Genomic DNA, 17,230 nt, shown 5'->3' with positions numbered 1-17,230 from the left:
TGCCTTGGCTTGGGTAAAACTATGGACTTCCCAGGTGGCAAGGTGGTAAAGAATCTGCCTGCCAATGCAGGAGATGCAGGAGACATAGGCTCGGCCCCTGGGTTGGAAAGATTCTCTGGAGAAAGAAATGGCAACCCTCTTCAGTATTCTTGCCTGGAAAATTCTGTGAACAGAGGAGCCTCGTGGGCTATAATCCATGGAGTTGCAAAGAGTCGGACATGACTAAGTACACATACACTAATTGTCTGAGCATTTTCTGGTGATTCACAACAAAGATGAAGTTCAGTATGTACAATTGACAAGTCATCTGTTGTGGCTAAACATTTTCAATCTCTTTCTATGTTTACCTGCTATATCTGTTTCTTTCTCCTGCTGTACTTTATTTACCTTGATCTTAATTGGAGCCTAAAATGAGCGTATCCTGTAAAGTCTTATGAGCCCTTTGAATTGTTTTACTTCTGTGTAATTGCTTCAATTGCTATTACGAAGCATGAAATTGAATACAAAATTATGCCTATGTTGTTTGTTAATTTTTTTTCTACCTTATGATTATGTTTTCATGGGAACCAACTCTACCATGGAAACAAAAAGGTTGCATTCAGATTCTTTGATTAGTGTTTCAGGAACTCATATCTTGTAGCATTGTCTAGTTAGACCCATATAGGTAAGACAGTTCTTGGCAGCACAGCGCTCCTCTATCATAATCAATGAATTCTGTATAGAGAGACTATTTAATACTACTTGAGTTGCATTAAGACTTAATTCTCAAATGATGATTTTAATATCTGTTACAGAAATAAATTACACCGAACTATTTTTTTTTTTTTGCTAAGATATTGAGAGCAGCACTTTTTTTTTTTTTAATTATTATTATTATTTTTTTTTTTCCAGTGGGTTTTGTCATACATTGATATGAATCAGCCATGGATTTACATGTATTCCCAATCCCGATCCCCCCTCCCACCTCCCTCTCCACCCGATTCCTCTGGGTCCTCCCAGTGCACCAGGCCGGAGCACTTGTCTCGTGCATCCGACCTGGGCTGGTGATCTGTTTCACCATAGATAGTATACATGCTGTTCTTTTGAAATATCCCACCCTCACATTCTCCCACAAAGTTCAAAAGTCTGTTCTGTATTTCTGTGTCTCTTTTTCTGTTCTGCATATAGGGTTATCGTTATCACCTTTCTAAATTCCATATACATGTGTCAGTATGCTGTAATGTTCTTTATCTTTCTGGCTTACTTCACTCTGTATAATGGGCTCCAGCTTCATCCATCTCATTAGGACTGGTTCAAATGAATTCTTTTTAATGGCTGAGTAATATTCCATGGTGTATATGTACCACAGCTTCCTTATCCATTCATCTGCTGATGGGCATCTAGGTTGCTTCCATGTCCTGGCTATTATAAACAGTGCTGCGATGAACATTGGGGTGCACGTGTCTCTTTCAGATCTGGTTTCCTCAGTGTGTATGCCCAGAAGTGGGATTGCTGGGTCATATGGCAGTTCTATTTCCAGTTTTTTAAGAAATCTCCACACTGTTTTCCATAGCGGCTGTACTAGTTTGCATTCCCACCAACAGTGTAAGAGGGTTCCCTTTTCTCCACACCCTCTCCAGCATTTATTGCTTGTAGACTTTTGGATAGCAGCCATCCTGACTGGCGTGTAATGGTACCTCATTGTGGTTTTGATTTGCATTTCTCTAATAATGAGTGATGTTGAGCATCTTTTCATGTGTTTGTTAGCCATCTGTATGTCTTCTTTGGAGAAATGTCTGTTTAGTTCTTTGGCCCATTTTTTGATTGGGTCATTTATTTTTCTGGAATTGAGCTGCAGGAGTTGCTTGTATATTTTTGAGATTAATCCTTTGTCTGTTTCTTCATTTGCTATACACCGAACTATTTAACAATAAAATTTAAATTTTGTCTAGGGACTAATAATTGCTCTGTAAATTTAGCTCCAATTTGATACTGCACATAAATAAGGAAATATTGGTAGCTTACAGTGAACGATGTCGATTCGTGATCGCCAAAGAAGATTTAGCTTCGGGACCAGGTTTGATCACTCAAGAGCTTTTGTGTATCAGAGTTTTATTAAAGTAAGAAAAGGGAGGGAGGAAGCTTCTGACACAGACATCAGAAGGGGGATGGAGAATTCCCCCTTTGCTAGTTAGCAAGAGAGTTATATGCTTTTTAATTAGTTATTACAATAAATCAAAAGAATGTCTCAAGGCTGTAAAGATCTTACTAGATCCACTCCCATAATTTACATTTTAAGATAACAGGATTAGCCAGAAGGTGGCCACAGTTTATGGGGTCGCAAAGAGTCAGACACAACTGAGTGACTTCACTTTCTTTAGTACAGAGTTTAAACTGAATTGTTTGTTGTGCAATCTTCAGTTCCAGGCTTAAAAAGAAAACGTTTTATGTGACTAAGACTAAGGAATGTAGAGGAAAAAAAAAGTTTGTCTTTTCCTCCTCCTTGAGAATTCCAGACCCCTATCTCCTCCTTGAGAACCTCAGGCCCCTTTCACCTCCTCAGGAACCCTGGACTTCTTAACAACCTGCTTAGGAATTGACTCTCTCAATATGATGTTTGATATCATATTCTGTAAAGCGTATTCTCCATAAAATTTTAAGGACACTTTAATTTTTAAAGGATGGAAAAGAAAATTATTTCAAGGCTCTTTTCAAATCAAGTGTTCAGAATCAAACTTTTTTAAAATGAAATATTGTCACCACCTGATCTCGGATCTGCTTGGTTCTTACCCCATAAATAATGGGGTTAAGAGCAGGGGGGATAACCACATATAAATTGGCCAGGATGATGTGGATATAACGTGGAATATTGTGTCCAAATCGATGAGTCATAAAGGAGAAAAAGGCTGGAGTGAAGAAAGCTAAGATGACACACACATGGGAACCACAGGTATTAAGAGCTTTGAGTCTGGCCTCCCGGGACGGGAGTCTGAAGACAGCGTGTAGAATCTTCACATAGGATATAGCAATCAAAATAACATCCAAAAGTATCAGAGAAATAAGGATTAATCCAAACAATATATTGACCTTTATGCTGACACAGGCCAAACGGGCAATGCCCATGTGCTCACAGTAGGTGTGGGGTATAGTATTATGTCCACAGAATGAAAGCCTTAGAAGGAGGCATATAAGTGGAAAAACAAAAACCAAATTTTTCAATATTCCTATTTCCACAATAATACAGGTATTTCTGTTGGTGAGGATTGTGTTGTATCGAAGAGGGTGACAAATGGCAACATAGCGATCAAAAGCCATGGCTACAAGCATGAATGTTTCAAAGCCTGTAAACAGATGTATGAAGAACATTTGAGTTAAGCATCCTCCAAAGGAAATCACACCAAGGTTAAACCAGAAGATGCCTAGCATTTTAGGAATAGTGGCTGTGGACAGGCCCAAGTCTGTGAGAGCCAAGATGGCCAAAAAGTAGAACATGGGCTGGTGAAGACTATGTTCAGTCTGGATGACTAAGAGGATGGTAACATTCCCAAGGACGGCAATCAGATACACTATGCCAAACGGAAAGCCAAGCCAGACTTGCATATTTTCCAGTCCTGGAATTCCCAACAGCAGGAAAGATGGGGGGTGGATCCATGAGATATTGGCTGGAGACATATTGGCAAAGGTTTTTGATGGTCATGCTCCACTCATTTGAAGGAATCTTTAGTTCTACATAAGGCTTCCCAATCAATATTGCTAATACTGCAGAAGAACGATAAGATATATAAGTATGTACACTTTCTCTAGAAATAGAAAAGAAAGAGCATGTTATTCCACAGACTTCTCTTCCTCTCATTTACTTTCATTGCTATATATGGCACATGAAGGATAATACTCCTAAGAAATGAATGGATATTGAGACATTGGACAAAATAATCTAAATTAGTTTTAGTGAGAAATTAGACAAAATCGGTTAATATAAAATTCTATACTAGGCTCTAACTTTTGAAATGTTAATTGTAAATGGAGAGAAGATACACACATTCATATCCCACTGATAAATGTTTACAATTTGTGAGCATTGGCATTATCATAGATTTCAGAAGCAGCCTTTAAAACTAGAAATATTACTCTAACATATGCCCTTGGGGGTTTCCAGTTGGAATCAACTAACTTTTCCCCCCGATACTTAATATGACATATATTTCTTCCTCAACATGCTATGAAAGTAGCACTGACATAGGGACACTACCATGTGTGAAATAGATAGCTGGTGGGAAGGGGCTGCAGAGCACCCGGAGCTCCCCTTGGTCCTCCGTGATGACCTGGAGAGGTGGGGTGGGGAGGCTCAAAAGGGAGCGGAGATATGCATTTATATAGTTGACTCATGTCATACAGCAGAAACTAACACAACACTGTAAGCAATTATATTACAATTAAAGGGTTAATACAAAAAATCTAAGCATATGTATTTTTTGCTTCTAAATTTGCGTTATTTCTTACTTTTGTCATCAATGTATGAAGACATGTGCTTTATTCTTTGAAATAGGACCTTACCTTATAAGGTCACTGACTTCACAAAATTCAATGCTATGAAATTAATTTTAGATATAAAACCATCTCTCTTTTAGCGAGGTTGACTCAGGTTTAAAGCTCTGACTGAATGCTTCAGGCTTCCCATTTTTCCCCTATTTTCTCGCACCAACAACCTGGGCTCACTTCATTTCTAAAACACCTACAACATTTCCAACTTTGTTTCTAATTGGGATTTAGAAACATGAGTAGTGTTATTATTATTATATTGTCATTGTTATATGAAGGAAGAGAATAATTCTAAAATAATAACATTATACAAGTATTTAAAATTATTTATCTCAGTCTTATAGGGAAATTTCAAACAAATTATATTACTTGCTATTCAGATATATGGGGAAACAAAACTGATTCTGATTTCTGAGTAAGTGAATTTCTTTTTTTTAAATTAAATTATTTATTTTAATTGGAGGCTAATTACTTTACAATATTGCAGTGGTTTTTGCCATACATTGACATGAATCAATCATGGGTGTCCACGTGTTTCCCATCCTGACCCTTCTTCCCACCTCCATCCCCATCCTATCCCTCAGGGTCATCCCAGTGCACCTGCCCCAAGCACCCTGTCTCATGCATTGAACCTGGACTGGTGATCCATTTCACATATGGTAATATACACGTTTCAATGCTATTCTCTCAAATCATCCCACCCTTGCCTTCTCCCACAGAATCCAAAAGTCTGTTCTTTACATCTGTGTCTCTTTTGCTGTCTCGCATATTGGGTCATTGTTGCCATCTTTCTAAATTCCATATATATGCATTAATGTACTATATTGCTGCTTTTCTTTCTGACTTACTTCACTCTGTATGATAGACTCCAGTTTCATCCACCTTATTAGAACTGATTCAAATGCATTCTTTTTAATAGCTGAGTGATATTCCATTGCGTATATGTACCACAACTTTCTTATCCCTTCTTCTGCTGATGGACATTCAGGTTGCTTCCATATCCTAGCTATTGTAAACAGTGCTGCGATTAACATTGGGGTACATGTGTCTCTTTCAATTCTGGTTTCCTCAGAATTGCTGGGTCATATGGCAGTTCTATTTCCAGTTTCTTAAGGAATCTCCAGACTGTTCTCCATAGTGGCTGTACTAGTTTGCATTCCCACCAACAGTGTAAGAGGGTTCCCTTTTCGCTGCACCCTTTCCAGCGTTTATTGTTTGTAGACTTTTTGATAGCAGCCATTCTGACTGGCGTGATATGGGACCTCACTGTGATTTCTTTTAGTCTGAATCACAGGTTCATGTCTTCATCCTCACAACAAAACTGGTTTGTTACAGTCACCCAGCTCTCTGACCTTCTGGTATTCCCAGCATTCTGCCCAAATGTGCTTATTTTAGAACTAAGTAGTCAGTTTTTCATTCTTTTTCTTGTGCTACATTAACCTGATGTTAGCAGTCTCCAGTCTCTTCCAATTACTCTTCCTTGTTCTATACTACCTCTTGCAAATTTTAATATAATTGGTCTAAATACACATTTCTAAAGAAGAGGGAACCAAATATGAGTGTGTTCTTAATTGTAATCCATGAAGGACAGATTCTCTTCTCTCTTTGAAGAGAATGAAATAGTTTTAATAATAAGAGACTTGACCTCTTCTTTGAAGCTAAGGAAGTTAGGGGACATCCCATTACACTGTACCCTTAAGATTTTAGGAAATCTATGTAAAAGATTCTAAGAATAAAAGAAGCATGATCCTTCACGAGAAGAGATAGGAATCTAAAATATCTAAATATACCTGTCGTAAGGTATATACATCAAGACTGATATGAGGAAGAGAAAGAAGAACCAGCATCATCCTCCCATTAATCTCCCAGGTCTCTTAGTTACTCATGCTCAAAAAGGTTTCACAGAACTCAGTGTTGACTTGTAATATTTCTCTCCCAGGACCCTGTAATTCTACTCCATAGCTCTCTGTATGGCTATTTAATCAATGTCCAAGTTCCCATGTAATTGTAAGCTTCATGCAGAGTTGTAACAGGGGCCAGGAAGTGGTTTTGTTCATCATTATTTCTCTAGCACAGTATTTGGTGGATGGCTGTGACTCAAAACATTTCTTTTACAAAAAGACTGAATGAGTAGGTAATTATTAATTTTGACTCCTGGTCAAAAGGCCTCATGTTAGAAGAATGGTAGCAGATATCATACAGTATATCTGGCAGTTAAGGATGGAGAAATGAAAAGAAAACCATAATCCTCAAAAAAAGGGTACTCTGAGTACATAAGGAAGAGAACTCTGATCAGAGGCTTTCCTGACAAGGAAGCTATCAATGGGCCTGTGATGTAGTAAAAAGAAAATACAAAGAGGACATTCTAGGGAGAATTTTATAAAAACAGGTGATCATGACAATCAAAAATAGGAAGTAAAATGTGACTGGTAGGTTTGTTCTTGCATAACTTGTTCTCTCATGGCATCCCCTGACTGTTTTGCTACTCTAATACATCAGTAAAACATCAATAATATAGTTTCATGGTGGTACATTTTCAAAAATCAGAGTTATTCAGTCTTTTGCAATGTCAACTTGTTTTCAGCATAAAGTCATTATTTATTCTATATTAGAGTGCCTAAACAGAATTGTACAAGGGGCAGAAGGGTGATGCCAAAGACTTGTTTAAGATTGTCAGATCTTAAATCAAAAATCTCCTGAATAAGGCAATTCAGGAGGCAGCTATGTAGGACAGAAACAAATTAAAAGTAAAAATAGGGGGGAAATTGCTGCAAAACAGCCTCATCCTGCATGTCACCTACCTAAAAGATTCTTATTCACTCTAAAAGATCTTTATTCCTATATACAATGAACAACAAAATCTCAATAACAGTGCTAAAACCAGAAAGATGTTCAATAAGGTATTCTGCAGTCCTGGATAAAAGAGTACCTGTCTGTAAGATCAGACTTGTTCTTTTGCACAACACTGAACCAGCCATCTAGTTCAGATGCAACTGTTATATATCAGATATATTTCAACTCAAATGAGATTCACCTTCCCATTCTATACCAAATAGAACAGGTGGATAGCTAAATAAATAAATAAATACATGTTCATAATTTGGGAGAGAGACTATCATCTTACTTTTTCCAAATTTGACTCTAATACATTTTTAAATTTTAATTGGAGAATAATTACTTTACAATATTATGTTGGTTTTGCCATTCATCAACATGAATTGGCCATAGGCATACATGTCTCACCTTCCTCCTTAAGCCCCCTCCCAAGTCCCTCCCCACTCCATCCCTGTGATTGTCATGGAACACCAGCTTTGGGTGCCCTGCGTGATAGGTTAAACTCCCACCAGCTATCTATTTTAAATAAGATAATGTATATGTTTCAATGCTACTCTCTCAAATCATCCCAGCCTCTCCTCCCACTAAGTTCAAAAGTGTGTTCTTTATATCTGTGTGTATGTACAGGGCAGCAAAGGAGACTCCAATTTTTTTTTTAAGTAATAAATAAATTGGAAGAGCAAGTAATGATTGAGTTCTACAAATAGCTACTTTTACAGGAAAGAAGAGATGTGATTTTAGAAACTGATTATTTTTCAACTGTTAAGTGTTTTTGTGTGCTCGGTTGCTCAGTCGTGTCCAATTCTTTGTGATCCAATGGACTGTAGCCCACCAGGCTCATGGGATTTTCCAGACAAGAATACTGGAGTGGTTTGCCATTTCCTTCTCCAGGGGATCTTCCCAGTCCAGGGAACGTGTCTCTTGCATCTACTGCATTGGCAAGCAGATTCTTTACCACCAGCTCCACCTGCTAGTGTTGTGTGTTTTATATACAGCTTATATATTTAATGCTGAAGTAAAAAGTGAAAGTGGTTCAGTCATGTCTGAGTCTTTGCAACCCCATGGACTATACACTCCGTGGAATTCTCCAGGCCAGAATGACGGAGTGGGTAGCCATTCCCTTCTCCTGGGGATCTTCCCAACCCAGGGATTGAACCCATGTCTCCAGCATTGCAGGTGGATTCTTTACTAGCTGAGTCACCAAGTAAGCCCATTTAACACTAAACTTACTTGATAATATGGAAAACTAAATCAAGAATGAATATATTTGTAAACAAGCAATCTTATACATATAAATCAGCATGGAAATTTCATTGTATGCTTTTAAGAAACTACAAACTATTTGGAATCTGGGAGTAATTAAACATATTGAGGCTCTTTTTCATGTGTTGGCTTGATTTGAAAAAAAAATTTAGAATGTCTATTTTTGGATATTAAGTGCAAAATAATATTCCAAAATAACCTGTAGCATGACAAAGTTCAGTAGAATTAAACTAAAAGAGAGAATAAGAAATGGGAGGAGTGGGAAAGAGATACAGAAAGAAACAAAGAAGCCAGAATTTGTAAGGGAAAGGGACAGAAAAGATCGAAGAGGAGGAGAGAGAATTTAGCAGTATCATAACAAGTTGTTTAGTTGACAGTTTACCTTTTTCTTTTTATTCCTCTTTTCATGAAAATTAGAAATACTTGTACAAAAAAGTAATAAAACACCAAAATACACAGAATTACCTACAATTATATCAATTAGAAATAAGAATGTAAAATATTTTGGTTTATCTCCTCCAAATTAATTTCATATGTAAAGTTAGTGAGGGGGTTAAATCAATAGATTCAAGTCCATACTTTCCTAATCTATATGTTCAAATACATATAGCCACAGCTAAGCCTGCACCAACTTACCAGCTTCAGGAATAGCCAACATTAAAAAACAAATGTACAATCCAGACTAATAAATGCTCTAAGCATGTCTCAGCACTATAACTGTGGTCCAAAGAGAAAAGCTTACTGGGATGGAAAATTTTCTCCCAGACTGGGAGTAGCTACTCTTCTGGGGCTCCACAGTATGAAAGCACCAAAGAAAATTAATTCACAAGTTCTTACCACAGGTTCAAAGGCATAAAAAAGGACATGGGCAAAGGAAGCCTTTGGGACTTTCAAATTTCTCCCTGTAGGTTCCCAATTTCCAAGTATTTCTAGTTCTCTCACAACCCGATAGTTCTAATTATTCCCTTGCCATCAGTCCTATAAGAATAATGTCTGAAGCAACCTATTATTTTTCTATCTGGTCCCCCAAGGCTGTTATATTCTCTAATTATTGTGCCACTTTTTTTCTAGGAAATATCTTTGCCTTGGTCTAGAAGTCAAGTAGCCACTGAACACTTATTTGTAGACTTCTCGGTGGTCCAGTGGTTGACTCCATGCTTCCACTGTAAGGGGTATGGGTTCCATGCCTGGTTAGGGAACTAAGATCCCTCATGCCACATGGCCAAAAAAAAAAGATTAAGTATGTGGTCAGATAGGTTTAATCTGTAAATCTTTTCCCCTTGAGGCCTATAGTCTGGTTGCATAGACAATACTAACCATGGGATGTTGTTGTTTAGTTGCTAAATTGTGTCTGACTCTTTTACAACCCCATGGATTGTAACCTGTCTGGCTTCTCTGTCCCTGAGATTTTCCAGGCAAAAATACTTGAGTGTGTTGCTATTTCCTTCTCCAGGGGATCCTCCCTACCCAGGGATTGAAACTTTTGTCTCCTGCGGTGCAGGCAGATTCTTTCTCCCTGAACTACCAGGGAAGCCCCACTAACAACTTATAAATGTGCAAATAATTAAGCTGTATAGTGTTAAATTTAGAGCTACAGAAACTCAGAAAACTTGTACATTTTCTTGCTTTCTAACCTAATTTCCTTTATAAAAGGCTTGGAAGTTGGCACAATAAAAACTACAAAGGAAAATATTACAGGTGGATTACATTACTGGTGTAATGTGGACATCACAGAAGATTATGCACTGTGTCTAGCCTGGATAAGTATAGAATTATGTAGCTGACTTTCTTCAGAGAAAGAAAAAAGCAGTTAACAGTTGTCATTGGCTCACTGGACTGGCACTAATATCTTGACCAAGACAATACCCACTTAACATAAACAACTTTTCAAGATATGAACATCAAACAAAGACACTGTGTTTGTGATCATGGAGTGGATTGGGGTGCAAAGGATAGCTTCCTGAGATACTGCCAAATAGTTTTCTAAAGTGGTTTTACCAATTTACCATCTCACCAGCAATGTTTGAGGATTCTAGTTGCACATATTTGGTACTTTGGTGGTTTAGTCGCTAAGCCATGTCCAGCTCTTGTGATTCTTTCACTTTATCCATTATAGTAAGTATATAGTGGAATTGCTTAGCGATTTTATATGTATTCCCCTTGTGACTAAGAAAACAGTGCATCTTTTCATGCTCACTAGAAATTTGGACATCTTCCTGTGCAAAAGCCCCATATAAACCCTTTGCTAAATTTTCTGGTTGGTAGTGTTCCATTTTCTTATCAATTCACAAGCATCATATATATATTCTTTAATATGAGGCATTTGGTTTGTCTATTCTCCCTGTTATTAATTTGATAAAATATATATATTTGATATGTTTTATTTGATAAAAGATGTTCTTAACTTTAATGTACACTGACTATATATTTCCCATATTGTTAGCACATATATGTGTGTGTATTGTGTCTTCATAATCCATTCTTATTGGAAAGTTATTTGTCCAGAAGTTGTATGGTTTGCCCTTTCAAGTTTGCATATACAATTCATTTGGGAAGGATTTTTTGTATAATGTGAGATAAACATCAAAATTCACTGTTCCTTCCTGTGACTCTCCAATTTATCCAAAATCTTTTATTGAAAATATCACCTTTTGCTACAATGTTATCTCTCCTATAATTCATGCAAACATGTATCTGTGGGTCTGTTTCTGAACTCTCTATTCAGTTTCATTGGACTGGTTTTGGACTGGTTTTTCTATACTTGCACCAAAACAATACTCTCCAGATTACTATGCTTTATTGTAGGTCTTCACTACTATAGCTTTAGAACAGGTCTTGTTGTCTGTCTGTAGACTTCCAATATAGTTCTTCAGAAAGAAAATTGGCTATTCTTGGACACTTTTCATGAATATGATACTATTCAAGATAGTGTAGATTATGCTGAGATAATACCCACTCCCTCCCAAATTTCAGTGTATTAAGAAATAAAAGGTTTAATTCTTATTCTTACTACATGACTAATACAGGCTTGGGAGTGGGGAGGGACTCTATTGTAGTCACTCAGGGAGTTATTCTGACAAAGGTCAGAAATTTATGACATGACATCTGAACCAAAGCCTTCAGTGAACACAAGAGGTGGGAGACAGAAAATGAAAAAGTACATAATTAGTCTTAAATATTTCATTAAGAGTAGGCAAATGTCAGTTCTACAAATATTTTGCCATAGCAAGTCCCATGGCCAAGTCTAACTGAAAGAAGTTTTACACACATAAACCCCCCCATGTTTCTGGAAGAAAAAGAAAAAATGTTGGTAAACATTTGGAAATGTTGGTAAACACCAGGAATGCCTAACTTAAATGTGTCAAAAAATATTTTTTAATTTTCATCCTCTGACTACTGAAAAACAAATTGGCTAGCTATATGTTCTTCCTCAAAAGTCTTCAAGAGTTTTTTATTTTCTTACTGTGATTATTTTTCCAAAGGCCCAATTTGCTTTAGATAATGTTCTAAAAATTTTTTGTATTTACTTATATCTGAATATGATAGTATTATTTTTGCTTGTTAATGTAAGCTCCTCTGATGTTTATTTGGATGACTAAAACTTTCTTGCCTGTCTAGAGTCAGAAGGTTCTGAATATATAGGCTAGCTTGACTCAATTTATCTGATATCTGTTTATTAATTTGCCTCAGTATGTTCTTTTGGTTTATTAAATTTTCTAAATACAAAAGATTTAGTAGTTGCTATGGAGTTTTTTTAGCAAGTATGACATATGCATACCTATGTTGTCTGGTTTACATTTTTGCTAAAATTAGCTTTAAGATTTAGAAGACAATATCTATTTTTTTAATTTCTCTATGACGGTTTCTGGTCATGCAGTAAAATGTCCATGCTCATAAGCTGATGAAGAATCAGAAGTAAAAATTTCTGAAGTAACTGAAGTAAAAGAGATAACTCTGGAAGACCCTCTTGAATGCAATTTCAAATGACACCTCCTTTAAGGACTAAGCAATAATTTTTTGCATGATTATTCTAGAAAGTGAAAAAAGCCAAATGTATTTCTGGTGTTGCTTGGTATTCTTCAATATATTGGAGCAATATTTGTAATATTTATTGGATACTATTGCAAATTTTCTAAAAGGCTCCTCCCAAAATAAAGTAATATACAATCCTCTAACAGAATGTTCTTGGCCTTAATAGCCTAACTTTCCTACCATGGGATTCTCAGGACATAAGACTCTTCCTTTCAAAAAAAATAATTAAAAAAAAATAAAAGACTCTCCCTTTCCATCTGTGTATCATCAAATAGCCACATACAACTTAGCGTGTGTTGAAGTTCATAAATATTTATTTCAGTTCAGTTCAGTCGCTCAGTCATGTCCAACTCTTTGCGACCCCATGAACCGCAGCACGCCAGACCTCCCCGTCCATCACCAACGCCTGGAGTTTACCCAAAGTCATGTCCATTGAGTCAGTGATGCCATCCAATCATCTCCTCCTCTGTCATCCCTTTCTCCTCCTGCCCTCAATCTTTACCAACATCGGGGTCTTTTCAAATGAGTCAGCTCTTCACATCAGGTGGCCAAAATATTGGAGTTTCAGCTTCAGCATCAGTCCCTCCAATGGACACCCAGGACTGATCTCCTTTAGGATGGACTGGTTGGATCTCCTTGCAGTACAAAGGACTCTTGAGAGTCTTCTCCAACACCTCAGTTCAAAAGCATCAATTCTTTGGTGCTCAGCTTTCTTTATAGTCCAACTCTCACGTCCATACATGACTACTGGAAACACCATAGCCTTGACTAGACAGACCTTTGTTGACAAAGTAACATCTCTGCTTTTTAATATGATGTCTAGGTTGGTCATAACTTTCCTTTCAAGGAGTAGATCTCTTTTAATTTCATGGTACTGAATGTATTTTTCATAATTATGCACTGTTATTCTTTATGTGGGAGAAAGTGATGGCAGCCCACTCTGGTACTCTTGCCTGGAAAATCCCATGGACGGAGGAGCCTGGTGGGCTGCAGTTCATGGGGTTGCTAAGAGTTGGACACAACTGAGTGACTTCACTTTCACTTTTCACTTTCATGCATTGGAGAAGGAAATGGCAACCCCAGGGAGAGGGGAGCCTGGTGGGCTGCTGTCTATGGGGTCGCACAGAGTTGGACACGACTGAAGTGACTTAACAGCAGCAGCATTCTTTATGTACCATTCTTCTTCCTCTTCTTCTTCTTCTTATATGTTGCCCCAAGACTTGCAGAATCTTGGCTCCCAAACCAGGGATCAAACCCATGCCCTTGGCAGTGAAAACACAGACTTCTAACCACTGGACCACCAGGGAATTCCCTATTTCATTTCTAATGCATGGTTTCTCCTGTTTCTCTACAGTGAATGTCATGATCATAATTTGTTATGGAGAATTTTATTACCCATCATTTACTCATATAAAAATGCAAATTTTAAAAGTAACCACATCATAGAACTAACATAAGAAATATGTGTGTTAATATAAGTAAATTTTCTAGAAGAATAAATACCAACGATTCTAAATAATATCATTGTTATTATTTCTAAAATCCTGCTACTGATTTTATTCTATTGCTTTTACATTTCGTCTGGTGATCCAGAAACTACTATAATTTTAAAGCTACCTGCCTTAGCAATCTACCTTCCACTAACAACTGAATTTTCAGATGAATTTTCAACTATTCATTTGAAAACTTGAGAATAGAGTAACTATTTCACAGGGCTATCTTGACCAAACAATCTAACTATAAACAGTTTTCAAAAGATATAATCCTTACTGATGATTATATTATCATCAATAAACTCATTATTACTCTTAAACTAAAAGAATTATGGACAAAGGAATGTCTTTACTGTCAATAATCACCGTTAAGTCTCCCTGCCCTCTATCTTTTTAGACAATAACCCCCTTCTAATAAGCATATGGAGAAAATATGAACTGTTAAACATTCTAAGGCTACTGATGGTTAACCATTAAAAAAAAAAATTCCTCAAAACTCGTTCCCTAATTTGCTTAGTCCTGATTCCATAGATTACAGGATTGAGGGCTGGTGGAACAATCACATACAGATTGGCTAAGAGGATATGGATAAACTGAGGAATGTTGTGGCCAAAGCGGTGTGTTAAGAAAGAGAAAAATGCTGGTGTGAAAAAGGTTAAGATAACACCAATGTGAGAGCCACAGGTATTGAGAGCTTTGAACCGGGCTTCCCAGGAAGGCAGGTGGAAGACAGAATAGAGGATCCTGATATAGGAAAGAATGATAAGAAGAACATCCAATAATAAGATAGCCATATCCCCAAGACCAAATAATATGTTGACTTTGATGCTAGCACAGGCCAGACGGGCAATGCCCATGTGCTCACAGTAGGTATGAGGAATGATATGGTGCCCACAGAAGGGTAGTCTCAGGAGAAGAAATATCAGTGGAGCCACCATGTACAGGCTCCGCAGAATAGCAATGCCTGCAATAACGCCAATGATTTTGCTGGTGAGAATCATGGTGTACTGAAGGGGTTTACAAATGGCGACGTACCTGTCAAAGGCCATGGCCACCAACACAATGCTCTCCATGGCAGTAAAGAAGTGGATAAAGAACATCTGGGAAAGGCAGCTTCCAAAGGATATATCTTTGAGGCTGAACCAGAAGATGCCCAGCATTTTGGGAATGGTGGCTGTGGACAAACCCAGGTCAACAGAGTCCAATATGGCCAGGAAGTAGTACATGGGCTGGTGGAGACTATGCTCAGTCTGGATCACAAATAGGATAGCAGCATTCCCCAGGAGTGCAATAAGATACACAAAGAAAAAGGGGAATCCAATCCAGATGTGCATGTCTTCTAGGCCGGGGATGCCCAACAAAAGGAATGAAGAAGGATGGAACTGGGTGTTATTAGGCATAGACATTTTTTCTGCCACAATTATTCTGCCACATCGTTTCTGCCACAATTTTTCTGTTGTCCATATCAGAAACAATTGTTGGCTTCCAGTCAGTGATCCCTCCTCCATGTCTCCATTTTTTCACACTCCTGTTAAGATGCAAAAGAACATTTTAATCTTCCTTTGTTTCTGTTAAAAATATAAGATAAATAATTTTTGTCAGCAATACTGATTACATAGTTCAAAATTGCCAGCAGACTGAATGTTCTTATCACGAAAAATAAAAGTCTATGTGATGTGAGGGGAGTGATAACTTAAGCTATGGCAGTAGTCATATTGTGATATACAAATGTATCAAATCAACACTTTGTATACCTTGAAGGTAATGCAATGCTATGTATCAATTATATCAAAATTTTTTAAAAAGGAATAAGGTTAAACACACTCCCACTCATTTTTTGCTAGCATCTCTTGAGCAACATGTGGCACCAGGAATATAAATTGCCTTACTTTATTACCAATTTCCCTAAAAAAAAAAAAAAAAAAAAAACTGATATAAATAAGAGAGGGCAGACTAATATCCTCTGCACTGTGAAAATTAAAAATCTGCAGTATAGCCAGAAATAAGTGGAAAGAATAAAATTCCAGAGTCTATGTATGTGTTAGTGTTCCATATATTTTTTGCTTAGGATGTATGGTGATTTCTTTGGTGTTTGTAATTTCAACTATTACCCTATTAGGGAATCTAAAAACCCCTCAAAATATAATGTGCATAATCCTGTGTGTATGTTTATGTATTTTTGTGGTGTTTGTGAATAATAGATGGTCTGGTTTTTTAGGGCAGAAGAAACAATTTATTTTTATTTACACATATGAATGAAAAATTCTACCACATAAAAATTAATTTAAAAACTTCATAAATAGATGAACTGTTGAAGAAGAAACAGGGCAAGAAATTTCTATGTCCTATTTTAGAAAATAAACAACTCAGTTCTCATCATAATTTTTTTTTAAAAGTACCCATCAAATTTGGAAAATGGATAATATCAAAGAGAGGGAAATACTTGACAGAGTATTTTCTTAGTTATGATGAAACATGAATTGAGAGATCATTCTAATCTAAATAAGCCTATCATTTAGAGAGTTCATAACTCAACACATTCAGTAAAGACACGGTCCAGATACAGCCCAGCTGAAGGAGCAGAGATTAAATATTCTGGACTAGGCAACTTTCAAATATATTTCTGCCTTGTAACCATGGGGAGAGGGCAGAGCATTTTAGATACCCTAAATCTTACTTCCTAATAGGATTCTATCCTGGCGGTCATGTGTTTATGGATACCTTCCTTATAGTGACATTGAAAAGAATTATCAAGTGATTTTGTTTCACAGCACTCATCCAGAATACATGGGAATTCTGAACTTAGTTATAATAAACAAATATTTGAAGCAAAAGGGGAAGATTTTGTGGGAAAAACTAGTTGCATAGAAAATGTGCAAGTTTGATGTGTGCAATTGTATGGAAAGTTTTGATTCAAATTTAGGAATATTCGAATATTGAGGGAAGTCAAAGTTGAGAAGCATCCATCAGAGATAAATGCACAAGAAGGTAAATACATCTGTTGACTTTGACCCATGTCAAGATTTGTTGTGTCCTTTAAAGCCTGTGAAGACTAGCAAAAATGAGAGCTAATTTGATACTTTGGGAAA

General features: G+C 37.0%; 2 protein-coding genes across 2 annotated transcripts; both read right to left on the bottom strand.

Annotated features, from left to right (window-relative positions):
• Positions 1 to 2,709: 2,709 nt before the first annotated feature.
• Positions 2,710 to 3,651, bottom strand: LOC133053454 (olfactory receptor 52E4-like). Its single transcript, XM_061138088.1, has one exon. It carries the CDS (start codon positions 3,649 to 3,651, stop codon positions 2,710 to 2,712), a length of 942 nt encoding a protein of 313 aa, XP_060994071.1.
• A 10,963-nt stretch (positions 3,652 to 14,614) lies between these two features.
• Positions 14,615 to 15,553, bottom strand: LOC133042304 (olfactory receptor 52E8). Its single transcript, XM_061123204.1, has one exon. The coding sequence runs from the start codon at positions 15,545 to 15,547 to the stop codon at positions 14,615 to 14,617; it is 933 nt and encodes a 310-aa protein (XP_060979187.1). The 5' UTR covers positions 15,548 to 15,553.
• Positions 15,554 to 17,230: the final 1,677 nt, after the last annotated feature.

This window comes from Dama dama, chromosome 1 (assembly GCF_033118175.1).
Source record: "Dama dama isolate Ldn47 chromosome 1, ASM3311817v1, whole genome shotgun sequence".
NCBI lineage: Eukaryota > Metazoa > Chordata > Mammalia > Artiodactyla > Cervidae > Dama > Dama dama.
The sequence above is the reverse complement of the archived record's forward strand: the minus strand, read 5'-3'. Positions and strand labels throughout refer to the sequence as shown.

Bases quoted from the DNA above. Each gene is read 5' to 3' on its own strand.
- LOC133053454 (XM_061138088.1), bottom strand. From the start codon at position 3,651: ATGTCTCCAGCCAATATCTCATGGATCCACCCCCCATCTTTCCTGCTG.
- LOC133042304 (XM_061123204.1), bottom strand. From the start codon at position 15,547: ATGTCTATGCCTAATAACACCCAGTTCCATCCTTCTTCATTCCTTTTG.